The sequence below is a fragment of the Bos taurus genome, chromosome 6 (genome assembly GCF_002263795.3).
Source record: "Bos taurus isolate L1 Dominette 01449 registration number 42190680 breed Hereford chromosome 6, ARS-UCD2.0, whole genome shotgun sequence".
Taxonomy (NCBI): domain Eukaryota; kingdom Metazoa; phylum Chordata; class Mammalia; order Artiodactyla; family Bovidae; genus Bos; species Bos taurus.
Window position 1 is genome coordinate 113,055,115 of NC_037333.1, and position 22,622 is coordinate 113,077,736.

The 22,622-nt window shown below is 46.7% G+C and overlaps 1 protein-coding gene across 1 annotated transcript in view; it reads left to right on the forward strand.

The window, feature by feature from the left end:
• The first annotated feature begins 2,488 nt into the window (after positions 1-2,488).
• Positions 2,489-22,622, forward strand: part of LOC532207 (epididymis-specific alpha-mannosidase-like) — a 40,318-nt gene continuing 20,184 nt past the window's right edge. The window contains exons 1-6 of the mRNA XM_024993661.2: positions 2,489-2,669; positions 4,004-4,150; positions 5,477-5,582; positions 21,170-21,342; positions 21,729-21,817; positions 22,412-22,589. Coding sequence (XP_024849429.1) covers positions 2,532-2,669; positions 4,004-4,150; positions 5,477-5,582; positions 21,170-21,342; positions 21,729-21,817; positions 22,412-22,589 — 831 coding nt within the window. The 5' untranslated portion in view covers positions 2,489-2,531. The remainder of the gene's footprint in view (positions 2,670-4,003; positions 4,151-5,476; positions 5,583-21,169; positions 21,343-21,728; positions 21,818-22,411; positions 22,590-22,622) is intronic.

The following is a 22,622-nucleotide window of genomic DNA, read 5'->3' on the forward strand; positions in this document are numbered from 1 at the left end:
CAATCCTAAAGGAAATCAGTCCTGAATACTCACTGGAAGGACTGATGATGAAGCTGAAGCTCCAATACTTTGGCCACCTGATGCGAAGAGCTGACTCATTGGAAAAGACGCTGATGCTGGGAAAGATTGAAGGTGGAAGGAGAAGGGGACAATAGAGGCTGAGATGGATGGATGGCATCACTGAGTCAATGGACATCAGTTTGAGCAAACTGGGGGAGATAGAGAAGGACAGGAAAGCCTGGTGTGCTGCAGTCCATGGGGTCACAAAGAGTTGGACATGACTGAGCAACTGAACAACAAAGTGACCTCTTCCAAGGCTGCTTGAGTATCCTGATGTGATGGCTGGTTCCTCCAGGGATAGCAATCCGGGAGAGGACATAGTGACCGCGGGTCAAGGCATGCCATCGAGTAAGGAGGTGTGGCAGTGGGTACACAACCATGGTGACTACACTCCAATTGTGAACTGCCGACCTGAGAGAGGAATGGAGCAACCAGTTGGAGGTTCTGCTGAGCAGGAGCTTGGAGATGGCACCTGTGACACTGGGGCACCACCCTCTAGGAGGCATGTACACCCCAAATCAGTGACCAGAGCCTGGTGATCTGAAGGGGTAGAATATGTGGGAAGGAAACAGGTGGGGCCCATTGTCATCACTCCCAGGGACCTACTTGGGAACTGGAATCTCATATATACGACTCTGGACACTGCCAGTTCAGAGGTCTGGGCATTCAAAGTGGGGGTGCTTCCACCATGGGAGAAGTTCCTGCTGGCCTGGTCACTATGGGTTATTCCTGCCAAAAGGCCAGTAGAAAAGATTCAGCAGTGTAGCGAGGAAAACTGACCCAGACCATGTGAGGAGGTAGATCAGGCCAGCTGAGCACAAGGAGGCCAAGAAGACTTGGTTTGGAGCTCACATGGGCATCTCTGGTCTTCTCTGCCTCCTCTGGATGCTGAATGGACAGGCAGGCGCTGTGGCTCAGGAAGGGATGCTGACCAAGGGTCAGGCCCTCAGGAAAGAGGCTCTGGGTAGCACCAGGTCAGCATCATACCAGCACAGGTGCCCACTGGAGGTGAAAGGAGATGGATGGCAGGGAGGGACATGAGCATCTTCCACATCCCCCGTGATCTATGACAAGAACAGCTAATGCACAGGCCTGGTGGAGGGATGAGAGTAGACACCTGTGGGACATGGAAGACATCCCCACGTGGGCACAGGTGCACGGGGCAGGGGCTGGAGCAGCAGGGCTGGCCTGCCCCTCTCTCTGCAGGGCTCCTAGGGCTGCTGCGCATCTCCTTCCACAGGGCCTGGTTAGGGCTCCCCATAGCCGGGCGCGCCGGGATCCACACACGAGCACACCAGGGACCAAGGCAAACTGTGTCTTGCCACTTCTGACAGCCTCCAAGTCACACAGGCCATCTTTTCTCCATTCTGTTGGTTCCTAGACAGTCACAAGTTCACCAGCTACAAAGGGAGAAGACGCAGGTCCTGTACTCAATAGGAGGAAGTCAAGATCAAGTCAGGTCAGGTGCATAGCAGGGACGGGATGGGAGAGAGAGGATGGAGACCTGCTTGGAGACCATGCTCTCCAGTTGTATTTGCTGGGGGAGTGGACAAGGTGGCCAGAAGGGAGAGTGAGTCACAGGTCTGGCAGCGATAGAAAGAGCCACTCAGGCATTTGGAGGTCAGAGAGAGGAGCCCACTCCAAAACCCCTGCTCCTGAGTCAGGGTTAGAGATCCCCAGGCAACACTCTGACCCCTGCAGGCTGCACCACGTGCCAGGCATCCTCCAGGAAGGAGACACCGCTGTTGTCATCTCCTGTGCATTCCCTCTCGGGTCCCCAGCACATCTATGGGCGCCCCATTTTACAGATGGACTGCTGAGATGCAGACAGCTTAGGCATCTTGCCACGGTCGCTATCCCTGATCCAGACCTAATTCTGAAAATTTCAGGCCTTCTGCTCCTACACTAGCTGTGCAAACTCGGGTTGTCAGGTCCTATTTGTGAAAGCCAACTTTCCTTCTTAAAAGAGCAACTACAATTCCTATTGCAAGTCTCAGACTGGGGCTTCATGTGAAGGAGAGTGTACCAGGGCAGGCTTCCTGGTGGTGGCAGACCCCACCCTGAGAGTTATGATTTGCAGGGCGGTGTAAAGGAGTCAGTCCAGTGGGCTGGGGAAAGGGATGGGCAAGATGCCCAGTGGGAAATACTGGGAGAGGCCTAAGGGAAAGGCATGAGGACTGGGGTGAGGAGAGCCAGGCCCGGCCAGAGGGAAGCTGGCAGTCCCCCCAGGGGAGGCGTATTTGGGGTTTGTCTAAAGGTGGATGGTCAGGACACCGCAGATGGGAGCAGAGTGCTGCTAGGCAGTGCGCGAGTGCCACCTGCCTGCACTGCTCAGGTGACCGCATCTGTGTGGGTGTCACTCTGGTTTCCTTCCCACTGCATCCACCAAAGGGTGGTGGCCCAGTCAGCTGGCAGGAGGCCGGGCCCTGCAGGCAGGCAGACGTCCTCCAGCCCCTGAGCTGGCCGAGGAGATGGAGCCGCGGGGCTGGCTGCCTCTGCTCCTGCAGTTGGGCCTGATGTGGCCCCCGTGGGCTCAGCCTGAGCCCCAACTAAGGGTCTTCGTGGTTCCCCACAGCCACATGGATGTGGGCTGGCTGCACACCGTACAGGTAGGTGGCCCGAGTGACCCCACACACCTCTTGAAGCTGCGGTCCTTTTTCCATCTGGACTCCAGAGTGGGTTTGTGTCCTGGGTCTCTGCCATCAGGGAACTTGGCCTTGGGCCCACCTGTACTTGGCTATGGACTGAATGTCGGCTGCCCTGGTGGCTAAAGTAGTAAAGAATCTGGCTTCAATGCAGGAGACCCAGGTTCGATCCCTGGGTCAGGAAGATCCCCTGGAGAAGGAAATGGTAACCCACATCAGTATTCTTGCCTGGAGAATCCCAAGGACAGAGGAGTGTGGTGGGCTACAGTCCACGGGGTCACAAAGATTTGGACACGACAGAGCAACTAAGGTAGACTGGCTGTGGGCAGGGGTGAGAATGTGTCCCCAGCTGCAATGTGTCGAAGGTGTTCTTCAAAATTCTATTGAGTGAACGAATGAACCAGGGCAGAGCAAAAGAGGGAAAGACTGATTTCCATAAGTTTCTGGTGCAGGTAACTGAAATGATTACCCAGGCCTGCACAAGCTCTTTCTGGAAGGAGGAAGGAAATAAATGAATAGGACCACTCTATGATCGTGGATACAATACTTTCCATGAGATGTTAATAACTGAGTCGCTCATTTTAAAGGGAGTTGGGCAGCAAGAGGCCCTGAGGCTGAGTGTTGAGCCTGGTTCCGGCTACCCGTCTGCGTGTGGAACTGCTGACAAGTGGGGAAGCATGCTCGTCACCCCCAGTTTACAGAAGGGACACTGAGGAATGGGGTGGGTGCTGCCCAAGTCAGCCTGACCCAGATGGGAGCATGCTCAGCTCCATCCTGGGGGCTCCCAGCCCCTGGGGAGAAGATAGATTCAGAGAGATCGCGGGGTCAGCTTCTCTCAGCCTCAGCCCTTGACACACACTTCCCCACTATTTCATCCCAAGAAGGCCCATCAGTGTCCCTGGACCTCACTTCTTGGGCCCTGTTGTCAATTGGTCTGTGCTCCAAGGCAGGAGTGGTCAGCATGCCCCTCTGGGCTGGCCCCGCCTTGGCTGGACTGGCACGACCCTCTGTCACGTAGAGTGTCTGCCTCCTCATGACTCTCCTCAGGGGCAGACTCCCATCAAAGGTTGTCTGCCCGGGTGCTTCTCTCAATGCAGGGCTCACCGTGTGTCCATTACAGAGTGGACGCTGGGCTCCCTTGTTTGAGGAGCAGGGGGAGCCGATTGCAGGGCCTGGACAGGCTTGGTGGGAGCACCAGGCACCATGTCTCCCTGGACCTTCCTCGTCAGTCCCTGGTCCACGCCCTGTGGTTTCCCCCACGGGTCTGCAGTGATGGTCTCTCCTCCTCCCCACCCCAGGAGAACATGCAGGCTTATGTCACCAACGTCTACAACTCCGTGGTGGAGGCACTGACCCTTGAGAAAAAGCGCAGGTTCATCGCCGTGGAGCAGGAATATTTCCGGCTGTGGTGGGATGGCGTCGCCTCGCACTGGCAGAAACGCAAGGTAACGCTTCCCTCAGGGTGTCCTCACCAGCTGAGAGGAGATGTCCTGGGGGTCCCGGGGATGACCCTTCAGGAAGCTCCTGGGTTGTGCTCCGTGTGACCAGGTCAGGGCTGCATAGACCAGGAGGCCCCAACTGTGCTGAGCTGTGCCCAGGGCCCATTTAGTACAGGTTTGTGGTCAGCCCCATGCCCAGGGGACAGGTTTGTGTTTGATCCTGCCTTTCTGGTTCCTCCTGAAAAGTTGCAGCTCTGGCAGCCCAGCTGGGCACTCAGCGGGTGTGAATGGGGTCACTTTTGACCCTGGGCACATCAGGGTGACCCTGTGTCCACACCCTCTGACTTCACTTATGAATCTGCGTGGCTCCCATGGACACTGGAGCCACTGACCATCCAGGGGTGCAGAAGTCCCTGTGGATTACCCTTCTGATTAATTCTGTATCACAGTGGGTCAGAGGCCATGGTCCTTGGAGAGGCAGTCTGGGGCCAGGTCCTCTCCCCATCTCCATGTCATCACAGGATGGGGCTAGCCTCTTCAGCTGTATGTGAATTCACTCGGAGCATGATTAATGTTAAATTCCCGATTTAGTTAATTATATAAGAGCTATAATGATCTTCTTGCTCAAGACTTAGTGAACTACGGAATTAAAGACATGACGCTTCTAACGTTTATTTTCAATTGGTTTAAGTAAACCATATCTTGGATTAAAATAAATAAATAGTGTTAAGGAAATGGGTAAACAATATTAACAGAGAGATAACTGGGGGAAGCTGAAACGCCAGTTCTTTGGCCACCTGATGAGAAGAGCCAACTCACTGGAAAAACCTTCATGCGGGATAAGATTGAAGGCAGGAGAAGGGGATGACAGAGGATAAGGAGCTTAGATGGCATCACCAACTCAGTGGACATCCGATTGAGCCAACTCTGGGAGATAGTGAATGACAGGGAAGCCTGGAATGCTTCAGTCCATGGGGTTACAAAGGGTCAGAGATGACTGATCAACTGAAAAACAACCATCAGTGGAAAGATTTATGGGAGGGGAGCATTTTTTACAATCCTTGCAACACTTTCATAACTTTGAAATTATTTCAAAACAAAAGTTGTGTACCTGTATGTATGCCTGATGAAGCATCAGCCATGGCCAGGTGCCGTTCTCAGAGGTAGACACAGTGCTGACCAGGACAGACAGTGTCCTGATATTTGCAGAAGAAATGAGGCTGAGGAGTCTGAAGGAAGGACCTGGAGATGCAGTAGGCATGAGACTAGCAAACAAAAATGGTTCAGCCTGGGAGGTGTAACATGGCGTTTCTCTCTGCCCATCACGCCAAGGTCCACCAGCTTGTGGCTAAAGGTCGCCTGGAGTTTGTCCTCGGAGGCCAGGTCATGCACGACGAGGCCGTGACCCACATTGATGACCAGATCCTCCAGCTCACAGGTTTGATTATTCTTCCGCAGATCAGGGTCCCTGTGGCCTCCTGCGGGTCTGGGACTGGGTGTCTGAGCCCTGGTCCTGAGCTCTGTCTTCCCCTTTAGGCAGGAGACTGTGCCCAGTCAACACTGATTACTGGCGCCGTGTCCATGTGTGCCCAAGTACAGGGGATAAGGGTGTGGATTCTAGACGAGCCAGCCTGGCTGGTTCCTGACTCTGCTAACTCCCAACCCTGTGACCCTGGGCAAGGATGCAGCCTCAATAAGCCTCAGTTGCCTCCTGTATAAAAATATTTGGTAATGATGTATGATCTATCTCAAAGGGGTGTTATAAAGTTTAAATAGAAATAATTCAAATAGATCACATTGAGTACAGCATGTGGATCTCTAGTCAATGATCAATAAGGGTCAGATGCCGTCTCTGCCATCACCTCACCCACCAACTGTTCAACCATACCAACACCTCCAGCACCACCACCATCACCACCATTACAACTGCCACCATCCATACCCGCACCTGTACCACCTCCAACAACACCACCTCCAAGTCTGTCATGAATGCCCATCACCACCATCACCGCCACTAACATCTTGGCACATCATTGCGTAATTTATAACACCAGCACCTCCAACATGAGCGCCATCACCATCACCAATGTCACCTGTGTCTGCGCCTGTACCACCTGTGGTACCACTGCCTCCAAGTCATAGTGAATCCTCCAGCACCACCATCACCACCACTAACACCTCAGCCCATCATTGCATCGCTTCTAACACCAACACCCCCAACCAACACCAAAATTATCACCATTACCACAACCTACCCATCCTGCACCTCTTCCAAAACCACCACATTGCCCACCACTATTTGCATTCCGACCACCATCAAAATTAAAAGTGTGTTAATTATTTTAAACACCATTCTTGTAGAGAAGGGGACAAAAGGAAGCAAATGTAGAAAAATATGGGAAATCTATTGAAAATGTATTCATTTCCCGTTTCCCCATTTCTCATTTCACCTCCAATTCAATACCCCTTCTAACACCAGTGCATACAACCACTCTCTCAACTGTTACATCCACACCATCACAACACCAACACCTCTACTACCATCCAAATCTCATCACCTTCACCACCCCAAAAACCAACAGCCGCTCGTCTACTGCTAACATTAGCCCCCTGCCACCAGCAGCACCGTCTCCACCACCACAAGCAGCACCTGGATCACCAGCACTATCACCTTCATGGTGACCTCTAACACCCCAACTGCTTCCCGCACCACCACTTCCAGCACCACCACCAAACCTCCAGGGCTAACTCTACCACCTACTGCACAACCGCCATCATCCGTGCCAACAGCCTAACAGAAACTGACAAACATTACCACCGCCTCTACCATCCTCACTACCACCATCATCACCACCAACTCCATTCGCATCATCATTATCCCTGTCAACACCACAACCACTGGCATCACAGCCGTCACACCAACACAGCTCTCATCAATACCACCATATCACCACCATCGCCTCTTCCATATGCATTACTAACACCACCACGGTCGCACCACCATCACCTTCACAACCTCCATCACCACACATACTGCCACGAAGGGCACATTCTCCTCTGCTTAACAGGTGTTTTTCACAGGCATCACTTCACTCACCCCGGAAGGCAGGGTGTCCAGAGGGCATCAGGCTCGCAGTCTCTTTCGCAGAAGAGACACTAAGACTGAAGCTACAGGAGGGCAGAGTGTCAGTGGGAGAGCCCGGTTGACTGCAGTGTGGGCTGGGCTCTAGCCCACTGTCACTCCACTGAAGTCGGACCCTGTGCAGGACATCACGATGGCACTGGGCTCTCTCTTTGGATTTTCTTACCTCGTCTCTCCTCTCAACTCTTTAATCGGTGCTTCCTTCCTTCTGAGTTTCTACTGCCTTATTTCTAGATGGAAGTGATAAGCTCATGGGAATCTTTATGTTTTACCATAGAAACTCCCCTGTCTGCAAAATGCAGCCTCAGGCCTCACCTCCTGCTTTCCTCCTGTTCCTTCTGCTTCCTGCTTCCCAGATCTGCCCCTAAGACAAGGCCTCCTGTGGTTCAGAACAAGGTTTCCTGTTGTTTCCAGTCAGACTCACCTAGGGAGTCTCATGTCCAGGAACCTTCCACTGGGGCCACAGTGCTCAAGCACCTCCCCTCTTCACCGTGACCTACAGTTTGCTTCTGGCAGTGACCGGTATCTGATTCTTATCTGGGTCCCCAGGGCTCAGTCCAGGATTTGACCAGCCAGGGCTGGTGGGCATAGAGGGAGGGAAAGGGCACTGAGCTGTCTTCCTCCGGGTACCTACAGAATCATCATTCCTCATCTCTGGCCTCAGACCACCATGCTCACCTTCTTAAACACCGCACAGCTGACCCTGAAAGGCAGACCAGAAGAGCCAGAATCTAAGCTAAGATAGGTTCCCATCACTGGGGCAGGAAGGGCTGTGGACCTCTTGATCCTCCCCAGGATATTCTCTGAGGCTCCATTTCCAACACCATCAGGCTCCTGGGACCCTCAGAGGATGGGCCCTGACTTCATCTCATGATGACCTCCTGTTCTAAAAACAAGGCATACACTTCCTTCCTTCAGTCCTGGTCGCAGTCCTGGAGATGGGGAGACTTACAAAACCCATTCTTGGAGGTTGAATATGAGGCAAAAATGCTGCTGAAACTTACATGAATCACGCTGCTAGCAGGTGATGGTCGCATTCTTTTTTAAAAAGTTACTTACTTTTTCTTATTATGTATATTATTGAGGTGCAGCTGACTTACAGGGTTTTAGGTGCAGAGCGATTGATGCAGGTGTACATACACACACATATTATTTTTGAAATGTTTTTCTATTATAGGTTATTATGAGGCATTAAATAAAGTTCCCTATGCTGTACAGTACACCTTTCTTGTTTGTTGCATACCTGTTTTTTAATTAAAAATCTAGCATCTATTCATCCTTAGTCAAACAACTGAAATCAAAATGTCATGCATTTTTTATTTAGGCAGAAATTCATAAATATTCTAAGATATATAAGTATATGTTATGCATATATATATATATATATATATATACACAAAAGCATTGCTACTACAAATGAAGAAGGGGTGAAAAAGAACAAAAAAAGAGATGCAGAAATTGGAAAACAAAAACTAAACGAAGTGAGAAGCACTGAATGTTAAATAGCAAAAGTGAAACAAACTAGATAAAAGTAAAAAATCATCATATAGTCCAGTTGTTTTTTAACTATGGTGGTTCATAACAAATGTATCTGGAGCTCTGGAGAAAAAACAGCAATGCCTGGGCATTTATATTTTAAAAAAAAGATTCCAAGAAAATTGTGATATATATCTGCATTTTAAAAAGTGATTACAGGTTTTTCTATGAAATGGTAGTTTTAGTGATACATTCTATTATTTTTCTGTTGACCAATCATGACACAATGGTATTGAGTAATAGTTACGTACTCAAACAGAAATGGTATGGACCTAACAGAAGCAGAAGATATTAAGAAGAAGTGGCAAGAATACACAGAAGAACTGTACAAAAAAAAGATTTTCATGACCAAGATAATCACGATGGTGTGATCACTCACCTAGAGCCAGACATCCTGGAATGTGAAGTCAAATAGGCCTTAGAAAGCATCACTACGAACAAAGCTAGTGGAGGTGATGGAATTCCAGTTGAGCTATTTCAAATCCTGAAAGATGATGCTGTGAAAGTGCTGCACTCAATATGCCAGCAAATTTGGAAACTCAGCAGTGGCCACAGGACTGGGAAAGGTCAGTTTTCATTCCAATCCCAAAGACAGGCAATGCCAAAGAATGCTCAAACTACCACACAATTGCACTCATCTCACATGCTAGAAAAGTGATGCTCAAAATTCTCCAAGCCAGGCTTCAGCAATACGTGAACCGTGAACTTCCAGATGTTCAAGCTGGTTTTAGAAAAGGCAGAGGAACCAGAAATCAAATTGCCAACATCTGCTGGATCATGGAAAAAGCAAGAGAGTTCCAGAAAAACATCTATTTCTGCTTTATTGACTATGCCAAAGCCTTTGACTGTGTGCATCACAAGAAACTGGAAAATTCAGAAAGAGATGGGAATACCAGACCCTCTGACCTGCCTCTTGAGAAACCTATATGCAGGTCAGGAAGCAACAGTTAGAACTGGACATGGAACAATAGACTGGTTGCAAATAAGAAAAGGAGTACGTCAAGGCTGTATATTGTCACCCTGCTTATTTAACTTCTATGCAGAGTACATCATGAGAAACGCTGGGCTGGAAGAAGCACAAGCTGGAATCAAGATTGCTGGGAGAAATATCAATAACCTCATATATGCAGATGACACCACCCTTATGGCAGAAAGTGAAGAGGAGCTAAAAAGCCTCTTGATGAAAGTGAAAGAGGAGAGTGAAAATGTTTGTTTAAAGCTCAACATTCAGAAAGTGAAGAACATGACATCTGGTCCCATCACTTCATGGGAAGTAGATGGGGAAACAGTGGAAATAGTGTCAGACTTTATTTTGGGGACTCCAAAATCAGTGCAGATGGTGATTGCAGCCATGAAATTAAAAGACACTTACTCCTTGGAAGGAAAGTTATGACCAACCTAGATAGCGTATTCAAAAGCAGAGACATTACTTTGCTAACAAAGGTCCGTCTAGTCAAGGCTATGGTTTTTCCAGTAGTCATTGATGGATGTGAGAGTTGGACTGTGAAGAACCCTGAACACCGATGAATTGATGCTTTTGAACTGTGGTGTTGGAGAAGACTCTTGAGAGTCCCTCCAGTCCATTCTAAAGAAGATCAGTCTTGGGTGTTTATTGGCAGGAATGATGCTAAAGCTCGAAGCTCCAGTACTTTGGCCACCTCATGCGAAGAGTTGACTCATTGGAAAAGACTCTGATGTTGGGAAGGACTGGGTACAGGTGGAGAAGGGGACGACAGAGGATGAGATTGCTGGATGGCATCACTGACTCGATGGATGTGAGTTTGAGTAAACTCCGGGAGTTAGTGATGACAGGGAGGCCTGGCGTGCTGCAATTCATGGGGTCGCAAAGAGTCGGACGCAACTGAGCGACTGAACTGAACTGAACTGAACTACATAATCACAAATGTAAAAGATTCTTATCAGTATTCACAATAAATAGCCAGACAAAAAATAAAAGACAGTTACAATTATAAACAATTATGGAAACATGATTAACCTAACAATATAAAATAGGAACAAATTTTTTGCTTGGGTTAAGCAGAGTGACCTGGTAACTGGAGGTTGGTGCTTTTCATGCATTTACATTTGGTGTGGTTAACAATATGTTTGATCCAATTTACCATTTTCTTAATTGTTTTGGGTTTATTTTCTGTAGATCTTTTTCTTCCCTTGTGTTTCCTGGCTAGAGAAGTTCCTTTGGCATTTGCTATAAAGCCGGTTTGGTGGAGCTCTCCAACAAATGCTAAAGGATCTTCTCTAGACAGGAAACACAGAAAGGGTGTTTAACTCGAACCCAAAACAATAAAGTAAATGGCAACAGGGTCATACTTATCAATAATTACCTTAAATGTAAATGGGTTGAATGCCTCAACCAAAAGACAAAGACTGGCTGAATGGATACAAAAACAAGACTCCTATATATGTTATCTACAAGAGACCCACCTCAAAACAAAGGACATATACAGATGGAAAGTGACGGGCTGGAAAAAGATATTCCATGGAAATAGAGGCCAAAAGAAAGCAGGAGTAGCAATACTCATATCAGATAAAGCAGACTTTAAAATAAAGGCTGTGAAAAGAGACAAAGAAGGACACTACATAATGATCAAAGGATCAATCCGAGAAGAAGATAAAACAATTATAAATATATATGCACCCAACATAGGAGCACTACAATATGTAAGGCAAATGCTAACAAGTATGAAAGGGGAAATTAACAATAAAACAACAAGAGTGGGAGACTTTAATACCCCACTCACGCCTATGCATAGATCAACTAAACAGAAAATTAACAAGGAAACACAACTTTAAATGATACAATGGATCAGTTAGACCTAATCGATATCTATAGGACATTTCACCCCAAAACAATGAATTTTACCTGTTTCTCAAGTGCACACGGAAACTTCTCCAGGATAGATCACATCCTGGGGCATAAATCTAGTCTTGGTAAATTCAAAAAAATTGAAATATTTCCAAGCATCTTTTCTGACCACAATGCAGTACGATTAGATGTCAATTACAGGATAAAAACTATTAAAATTCCAACATATGGAGGCTGAACAACATGCTGCTGAATAACCAACAAATCACAGAGAAGAAATAAAAATAGAAATCAAAATATGCATAGAAACGAAGGAAAATGAAAACACAATAACCCAAAACCTATGGGACACTGTAAAAGCAGTGCTAAGGGGAAGGTTCATAGCAATAAAGGCTTACCTCAAGAAACAAGGAAAAAATCAAATAACCTAACTCTACACCTAAAGCAACTAGAAAAGGAAGAAATGAAGAAGTCCAGGGTTAGTAGAAGCAAAGAAATCTTAAAAATTAGGGCAGAAATAAATGCAAAGGAAACAAGAGATCATAGCAAAAATCAACAAAGCTAAAAGCTGGCTTATGAGAAGATAAATAAAATTGACAAACCATTAGCCAGACTCATCATGAAACAAAAGGAGAAGAATCAAATCAACAAAATTAGAAACGAAAGTGGAGAGATCACAACAGACAACACAGAAATACAAAGGATCCTAAGAGACTACTATCAGCAACTATATGCCAATAAAATAGACAACTTCGAAGAAATGGACAAATTAGTAGAAAAGTACAACTTTCCAAAACTGAACCAGGAAGAAAGAGAAAATCTTAACAGATCCATGAAGCATAGAAATCGAAACTGTAATCAGAAATCGTCCAGCAAACCAAAGCCCAGGACCAGACGGCTTCACAGCTGAATTCTATCAAAAATTTAGAGACGAGCTAACACCTATCCCACTCAAATTCTTTCAGAAAATTGCAGAGGAATGTAAACTTCCAACTCGTTCTATGAGGCCACCATCACCCTAATTTTATGAGGCCACCATCACACTAAAACCAAACAAAGATGCCACAAAAAAAGAAAACTACAGGCCAACATCACCGATGAACATAGATGCAAAAATCCTTAACAAAATTCTAGCAAACAGAATCCAACAACACATTAAAAAGATCATACATCATGACCAAGTGAGTTTTATCCCAGGGATGCAAGGATTCCTCTATATCCGCAAATCAATCAACATAATACATAGTACTCAGCCATTAAAAAGAATAAATTTGAATCAGTTTTATTAGCTGGATCCTATTATTCAGAGTGAAGTAAGTCAGAAAGAAAAACACCAATACCGTAACTAACAAATATATATGGAACTTAGAATGATGGTAAGGACAACCCTATATGCGAGACAACAAAAGAGATGCAGGTGTATAGAACACTCTTTTGGACTCTGTACGAGAAGGCAAGGCTGGGATGATTTGAGAGAATAGCACTGAATCATGTATATTATCATATGTGAAACAGATCACCAGTCCAGGTTTGATGCATGAGACAGGGTGCTCAGGGCTGGTGCACTGGGATGACCCAGAGGGATGGGATGGGAGGGAGGTGGAAGGGGGGCTCAAGATGGGGAACACATGTACACCCATGGCCGATTCATGTGAATGTATGGCAAAACCACTGCAATATTGTAAAGTAATTAGCCTCCAATTAAAAAAAAAAAAAAGACAGCTGGTTTGATAGTGCTGAATTCTCTTCACTTTTGCTTGTCTGGAAAGCTTTCGATTCCTCCATCAAATCTGAAGGAGAGTCTTGCTGGTAGAGTATTCTTGGTTGTAGTTTCTCCCGTTCATCACTTTAAATGTATCTTTCCATTCCCTTCTGGCTTGCAGAGTTTCTGTTGAGAAATCAGCTGATAGCCTGATGGGAGTTCCCTGGTATGTTATTTGTTGTTTTTCCCTTGTTGCTTTTAATATTTTATCATCGTCTTTAATTTTTGTCAGTTTGATTACTATGTATCTTGGTGTGCTCCTCTTTGAGTTTTTCCTTCCTGGGACTCTCTCATCTCTTTCTGGGACCCGTATAATGCAAATTTTGGTGCATTTAATGATGTCCCAGAGGTGTCTTAGTTTGCCTTCATTTCTTTTCATCATTTTTCAATATTGTGTTCTATGGCAGTCATTTCCACCATCCTGTCTTCCAGGTCATTTTTCCATTCTTCTGCCTCCGTTATTCTGCTATTAATTCTTTCTAGTGTATTATTCATTGCTGTTTGTTCTTTAGTTCTTCCAGGTCTTTGGAAAACATTCCTTGCCTCTTCTCCATTATTTCTCCAAGATCCTGCATCATCTTCATTATCATTATTCTGAATTCTTTTTCTGGAAGCATGCCTATCTCCACTTCATTTAGTTGCCTTTCTGGGGTTTTTATCTTGTCCCTTATTCTGGGACATATCTTTCTGCCTTTTCACCCTGATTAACTTTCTGTAATGTGGCATTTGTTCTAGCCACTGTGGAACTGTGGGAGGCTTGAGAATGCAGGTGCCAGCTAGAAGTCTATTCCCCTGACCTAACTGGGTGGGGTGGGGGTCTTCCCTGGTGGCTCAAGGGTAAAGAATCCACCTACCAATGCAGGAGACATGAGTTCCATCCCTGGGTTAGGAAGAGACCCTGGAGAAGACTCCACTCCAGTATTGTGATCTGTGAAATCCCATGGACAGAAGAGCCTGGCCAGCTAAAGCCTATATGATAGCTTACTGTGAACAATATCAATACCAGATTGGTAATTTACGAAGGCAAAGATTTTCCTTTGGGACCAGGAACCAGTCTTGATCACTCAAGAGATTTTGTGTAGCAGAGTTTCGTTAAACTATGAAAAGGGACAGGGGAAGCTTCTGACATAGACATCAGAAGGGGTCGGAGAATGCCCCCCTCTCTAGTCTAAGCAAGGGAATTACATAGTTTTTAATCGATTATTACAATGAATCAAAAGAATGTCCCAAGGTTGTAAAGACCTTTCTAGATCTACTCCCATAGTATACATTTTAAGACAACAGGATTAGTCAGAAAGTTTTCAGGAAGGAGAAACATGACCTTAAGCAGGATACATTATTCTTACATAATCCTTAGTAAGGAAACATAAGGAAAATAGCATTTGTCCTTTCCTCCTCCTTGAGAATTCCAGACCCCTATCTCCTCCTTGAGAGCCCCAGACACCTGTCTCCTCCTCAGGGACCCTGGACTTCTGATCAAACTGCCCAGGGATTGACTCGCTCAATCCTCCTTTTTCTTTTGGGAGAATTATGTTGCCAAGGGAAAGGGGGCATCATTTTCATTCCATAGCTACTTCCTGCTGTTGAGGGGCATTGTCCCTAAATTGTTGATGTAACATATTCTCCTTACCCTCATATTGAGAGTCTCTGATCCAGGGGACCCAAGTAGCACTTGGAGGAGGTTGTGGCTCTTGTAGGAGCCTGGACAACCATTTGTAACTTAAAAGCTTTCAGACAGTTAGAAACAAACCCCATTTAGCAGTTACAGATATAAGACAAAATAGGCATTAAGCCAAGTCAAAACATAATCAAAATTAAAAGTTACATTATGTCCACAGTTAAGGAACAATACGTTATATCAGTCCTTCTTAAAATTGGTTGATGTCATCAGATGAAGAAAAGCTGAAGAAAGTCTTTTCCTTGAAGTGGAGAAACCCACCATGGGAAGCTTTCAATTGATCAGGAGGTTGAAAAGTTGAAAGCTGAGTCAAATAGTTAATTTTAACCCTTCAGGATCTATGACAATATCTGTGCACAAAACCAGTCTGTCATGGAGACAGGTCCTTCTTCTTAGGGGGAGTTCGAGCCCTCGTTAAAGCTACAAGGAGAACTTTAAACCAACTGTCTCATGTTTCTGAGTTTCCTACACAGATGCCTCTTAATAATGTCCTTAGCCTTTCCAACTTTTTCTGAAGATTGGGATCTCCAGGAACAGTGTAAGTGATATTCTATTCCAAGAGCTTTTGACACACCTTGAGTTACAGCAGTTTTAAAGATGGAGCCATTGTCACTCTGAGTTTTAGAGTCTAAGATCCCACTTACATCATGAGAAGTCAGTACAGTAAGATTTTGTCTATTAATAAGCTTAGGAGCTTTCAGTTCACTTCAGTTCAGTTCAGTTCAGTCGCTCAGTTGTGTCCGACTCTTCGCGACCCCATGAATCGCAGCACACCAGGCCTCCCTGTCCATCACCAACTCCCAGAGCTCACTCAGACTCATGTCCATCAAGTCAGAGATGCCATCCAGCCATCTCATCCTCTGTTGTCCCCTTCTCCTCCTGCCCAAAATTCCGCCCAGCATCAGAGTCTTTTCCAATGAGTCAACTCTTCACATGAGGTGGCCAAAGTACTGGAGTTTCAGCCTTTGCATCATTCCTTCCAAAGAAATCCCAGGGCTGATCTCCTCAGAATGGACTGGTTGGATCTCCTTGCAGTTCAAGGGACTCTCAAGAGTCTTCTCCAACACCACAGTTCAAAAGCATCAATTCTTCGGCACTCAGCTTTCTTCACAGTCCAACTCTCACATCCATATCTGACCACTGGAAACACCATAGCCTTGACTAGACGGACCTTTGTTGGCAAAGTAATGTCTCTGCTTTTGAATATGCTATCTAGGTTGGTTATAACTTTTCTTCCAAGGAGTAAGTGTCTTTTAATTTCATGGCTGCAGTCGCCATCTGCAGTGATTTTGGAGCCCAAAAAATAAAGTCTGACACTGTTTCCACTGTTTCCCCATCTATTTCCCAGGAAGTGGTGGGACCAGATGCCATGATCTTCGTGTTCTGAATGTTGAGCTTTAAGCCAACTTTTTCACTCTCCACGTTCACTTTCATCAAGAGGCTTTTAGGCATTAGCACAACAATAGCGTCAATTATCCTTTAAGCAATGTAGCCATAGCCTTTTTTTCAGTAACAAACAAACTAAATTCTGATCCTGTGGGTAAGCTCAAAGCGGGAGCCTACCAGAGACCAGTTTAAAGAGTCTTAAAAACCTTTTGAGTTCCTGGGGGCAAAACTAGCTTGTCAGTTTGGACCTGCTGAGTCTCAGTTATAAGTTAATATAAAGGCCAGTCAAGTTCTGTATAACCCAGAATCCAAATGGGGCAGTAGCCTGATACCTAAAAATCCTCTCTTGTCTTAAAGTCATAGGAAGGGGATGACTTAATATAGGGTTAACTCTAGAAAGTATCATTCAAATCAGTGACTGAAAAATATTTTCTCTTTCAGCAATTTTAGACAATAAAGTATAAGGTTTCAGTTCAGTTCAGTTCAGTCACTCAGTATTGTCCGACTCTTTGTGACCCCATGAATCGCAGCATGCCAGGCCTCCCTGTCCATCACCAACTCCCGGAGCTCACTCAGACTCACGTCCATCGAGTCATTGATGCTATCCAGCCATCTCATCCTCTGTCATCCCCTTCTCCTCCTGCCCCCAATCCCTCCCAGCATCAGAGTCTTTTCCAATGAGTCAACTCTTCACATGAGGTGGCCAAAGTACTGGAGTTTCAGCCTTTGCATCATTCCTTCCAAAGAAATCCCAAGGCTGATCTCCTTCAGAAAGGACTGGTTGGATCTCCTTGCAGTTCAAGGGACTCTCAAGAGTCTTCTCCAACATCACAGTTCAAAAGCATCAATTCTTCGGCGCTCAGCGTTCTTCACAGTCCAGCTCTCACATCCATACATGACCACAGGAAAAACTATAGCCTTGCTAGACGAACCTTTGTTGGCAAAGTAATGTCTCTGCTTTTGAATACGCTATCTAGGTTGGTCATAACTTTCCTTCCAAAGAGTAAGCGTCTTTTAATTTCATGGCGGCAGTCACCATCTGCAGTGATTTTGGAGCCCCAAAAAATAAAGTCTGACACTGTTTCCCCATCTATTTCCCATGAAGTGATGGGACCAGATGCCATGATCTTCGTTTTCTGAATGTTGAACTTTAAGCCAACTTTTTCACTCTCCACTTTCATTTTCATCAAGAGGCTTTTTAGTTCCTCTTCACTTTCTGCCATGGCCTTGGAATACAGAATGAAGCAGGGCAAAGAGTAATAGAGTTTTGCCAAGAAAATGCACTGGTCATAACAAACACCCTCTTCCAACAACACAAGAGAAGACTCTATACATAGACATCACCAGATGGTCAACACCAAAATCAGATTGATTATATTCTTTGCAGCCAAAGATGGAGAAGCTCTATACAGTCAGCAAAAACAAGACCAGGAGCTGACTGTGGCTCAGATCATGAACTCCTTATTGTCAAATTCAGACTTAAATTGAAAGTAGGGAAAACCACTAGACCATTCAGGTATGACCTAAATCAAATCCCTTATGATTATACAGTGGAAGTGAGAAATAGATTTAAGGGCCTAAGTCTGATAGATAGAGTGTCTGATGAACTACAGAATGAGGTTCATGACATTGTACAGGAGACAGGGATCAAGACCATCCTCATGGAAAAAAAATGCAGAAAAGCAAAATGGCTGTCTGGGGAGGCCTTACAAATAGCTGTGAAAAGAAGAGAAGCTAAAAACAAAGGAGAAAAGGAAAGATATAAACATCTGAATGCAGAGTTCCAAAGAATAGCAAGAAGAGATAAGAAAGCCTTCTTTAGCGATCAGTGCAAAGAAATAGAGGAAAACAACAGAACGGGAAAGACTAGAGATCTCTTCAAGAAAATTAGAGATACCAAAGGAACATTTCATGCAAAGATGGGCTCGATAAAGGACAGAAATCGTATGGACCTAACAGAAGCAGAAGATATTAAGAAGAGGTGGCAAGAATACACAGAAGAACTGTACAAAACAGATCTTCACGACCCAGATAATCACGATGGTGTGATCACTCACCTAGAGCCAGACATTCTGGAATGTGAAGTTAAGTGGGCCTTAGAAAGCATCACTACAAACAAAGTATAACAATTAGGCACTAATTATTTGTATGTCTTGAACAAGTCTCCATTTACCATTTGACTTTTTTTACACCCAAAATAGGAGTGTTGTATGGACTGTTACAGGGAATTAACAGTCCTTGTTCCTTTACATTTTTAATGATTGGCTTTAACCTGTGTGTGCTCAACACACAGTTTTTCCATCAGCCCACACTTTGAGATTTACATTTTGTTCAACCAATGGGAAAGAAACAGAAAGCTCCATATGCATGAAAACAGAAGCCTGGACATTGCTTAGTATATCCCTCCCCAGAAGGGGTGAGGGAGACTTCAGCACCATTAGAAACTTGTGAGAAAACAGCACAGAGTCCCAGTCACAGCTTAAAGGATGACTGAAATTACAGCATATGTCTCGTCCTGACAGTCCCATTACAGAAGTGGACTGGGAGGAAAGCGGACCAAGGTCTTCAGTGACCACAGAGAAATTTTCCTCAGTTTCCAAAAGAAATGGACGGATTGGCCCTTCACAGTTATTAATACCTGGAGTTCCTCAGGTGTAATTAGGAGGGGAGCTTGTGTGGGGACCCAAAGCACCTTCAGTGACAATTATCTTGAGAGTCCAGCCCCAGGGGGCTACACCTCAGAGGGCAGTCTCTTCTCCAGTATGGTCTTTGCAGACCAGACATGGAGCCGAAGGCAGCTTAGATGCCTGAGGGCAATCCTGCTTGAGATGTCTGTCCTTTCCACAGTAATAGCAAGCCCATCCCTTTTTACCTAGGTCCCTCCGGGCATTTTGCTCAGGCTGTTTCAGAGCAGGTCTAACAGCCATTGTTGGGGCATCAGTCTTCTGACTGGTTATGTTTTCCTATTTTCCTCCTCATCTTCTCTGCCATAACATACTGTCTGAGCCAGCTGCAACAGTTTTTCTAAAAACTGATTTTGTCCAAACGCCTGTTTTAGTAACTTATGGCAGATATGTGGAGCTGACTGAGTGAGGAATCTATTTTTTAGGACCATTTCTCCATCTGAACTTTCAGGGTCAACATCAGTGAACATGTAGAGAGCCTCCCATAATTATCTAGGAATTTACCAGGAGTTTCCTTCTCTCCCTGTTCTATCTCAGCCAACTTACCGTATTTAAAAGTCAGTGAGCACTCGCTTGAGTCCCGCAAGAATACATCCAGCAGAGGGAGTCTGTTATGGGAACTGCTTGGCTCCAAGTAGGGAGGAGGGCTATTTCGTGTTCCCACTTTCTCCTTACTTAAGCCATTCTTTGCCAAAAGTAGTAGCTTCCCCCAAAACTCAAGCTCTTGAGTCAGGAGTCAGTGTCTGTCCCAAAACATGTGCTACATCTCGCCAAATAAGGTCATAAGGTAAAGTTAGTCCCATAAAGCCTTCCATGTACCTTTCAGATCCTCTAAATAGTCTACTGAGACTGAGGCAACCCCTCCTAGAACCCTGCCCTGATTCTCAGCCTGTTCATTTGGGAGCCTCAGATACAGAGGCAAAGTAAGAGAACAGGAGGGAGCTGTAGGTTTCACACCCAAATCTGTACCCTTGGGACACAAGTCTGGAATGTCTCACAGAGAGATAAAGAGCAAGACAGATGGCACTTGTACCCGTTTCTCTTGTTTTCTTCAGAACCGGTCTACTTGTAAAACAGTATCATAGTTAAGAGACCCTTCAAATGGCCAGGATTCCCCATCTTTCACAGGATACCATGACCATTCAGTATCCCAGAAGATCAGGCATGTCTTCTTAACCTCTGAGGATCAAACTTCTCCCGGCATTAAAAAAAAAAAAAAAAAAACCATTTTAAAGGAGTCGTTCTGGAACTGCTGGCTCCCATCTGTTAGAGAGAAAAAGCGACAACCACAACCATGGTTTTTCCATCAGATGCGTCCTTCCCTGCTCTAGATGGGGCTGTACACAGACTCTCCACCAAAGCGTTCCTTCCCTGGTCAGACTTTGTCAGTCCCTCACCGACGCAGGCATCTCCCTCATCCCTCTCGGTTCTACCACTGAGGCGGGGTGGAGACGCAGAAGGGGCAGACCTGATAACACCCCAGGCTGCTGTGGTCCCACACCACCAAAGCCTGTGTTTATGGGCCCTCTTCTCTGACGCCACCCGGGGTGGAGCAGAGGAGTTTTCCCAGAATGTTCCCCAAGCCAGGGCTGCAGGGGAGCATCCAGCGTTCACATGCCTGTGTGCATTCCAGAGCACAGTCCTGTCTGCAGTAGAAGCAGTGAGTCATAAAGGGCAAACGTCAGCCCAGATATCCTATCTGAGTGTAACCAGGCCAGTATATGTATACCCAGGAGGTGGTGGGGGGTTGGCCAGAGATTAGATTATATTGGGGGAAAACCCTTGGGGAATCAATCGCATATCAAATACGGGACTTTCTGCAGTCACCCTGATTTCTGCTCCTATGGGGTGGCTTTTAAATCATGCATTAAGATGTGAATAGACCAATGATTCTGGGAAGAAGTCCTAATATTAGCATCTACTTCACAACCCTTCCTTGCCTATTAGGTGGCATCCCAGCCCTGGAGAAGGGCACGGGGCCCTGAGGGAGTGCAGAAACTTATCTCTTTGCAGAAGGACACGGCTTTCTCTATGAAACATTTGGGGTCCGGCCGCAGATCTCCTGGCAGGTGGACCCGTTTGGTGCATCCTCCACGACCCCCACCCTCTTTGCCCTGGCGGGCTTCAATGCCCACGTCATCTCCAGGATCGACTACGACCTGAAGGAGGCCATGCAGGATAACCGGGTGAGTGGTGAGCCGCGTCTACTCATCCACTTTCTCACCATCAGAACTGAAAAAAGCAGCTGTGCCTTTAGGGATGGTGATGAGCTCCCCGTGTCTGGGGACATTCAAGCCGAGTTACAGACAGTCTGGCTGGCAGGTCCTGGCAAAGAGTCCTGCCCTAAGGAGGGTCAAATGAAGGTGTAGACAGGCGGCGTCTGGCGAATTCCTCCGCCTCCAGTGGCTTTGGGAAGTCAGGGGGAACTTTGTGGAGGGGGCAGCAGAGGGGGATCTTGACCTGAACCCCTGAGAGCTGCGGGTGCGGCAAGGAGATTCAGGCGGGGACTGCGGAGGGGAGCTGGCAGCCGTGTCGCCCCTGAGCCCTCACTTTGTTCCCTCCGGGATTGCAGCAGCTGCAGTTCGTGTGGCGAGGGTCCAGGTCCCTGTCAGCAGAGCAGGAAATCTTCACACACGTCCTGGACCAGTTCAGCTACTGCTCGTGAGCACCTGCCTTTGGCCAGTCCCCATCCCAGCCCCCTCCCTGGACCATCTCAGCCACATCCTTCTTGGCCAGCCCTGAGGGCACACACTGAGCACCCATCTTACAGAAAGAACAACTGAGGCCTGGACCCCAGCCAAGGTCCCGCGGTAGCAGCCATGGGGCAGATGGAGTGGCTCAGGCGATTGAATCAAGACTTCCAAGTTCTGGCATCAGCCCTCCTGCGGGCTTTCTGGTGGGGGGCCCTGTGTCCAGTCCCTCTGCCCTCTGTTCCTGGGAGGTCGTGGGTAGGGGCTGAGCCCCCGTGAGTAGGGGAGGTGGGATGAAGCAGCAGCTGAGAGAAGAGGCAAGGGGGACTCACTAGCAGGTTCTGGGTGCTCTGTAAGACCAGAGTGATATACCCAAGTACCCACAGGGCTCACACGGGGGCATCTTCTGTCTACACAGCTGTCATCTGCCTAGCACTGCACTGTGCACCCCATGATGGGACACAGACGCCTCAATGCTCTGGCCTGCCTGAGCCCTGCCTGCCTCCCAGAACTTGTGCTGCTGCCATGTTCAGGGCTGGGCCCCTAATGCTCCTCTCTCTCTTAGTGAGGGATTTAACTGGGATGGCGAAGCCATCTTCCCAGGTCCATCCCTGGATGGCAAGTACCCCAGCATGGAAATCCCTGTCACTGAGGACAGCATCCCAGACTTTACCCATCTCCTGGGGAAACGTGTGTTGCATAAAGCTTCCTGGTTCCAGACAGCACACATCCTCTGGCCCTGGGTAAGTTAGGGTCCCTGGCCCTGGTTCCTCAAC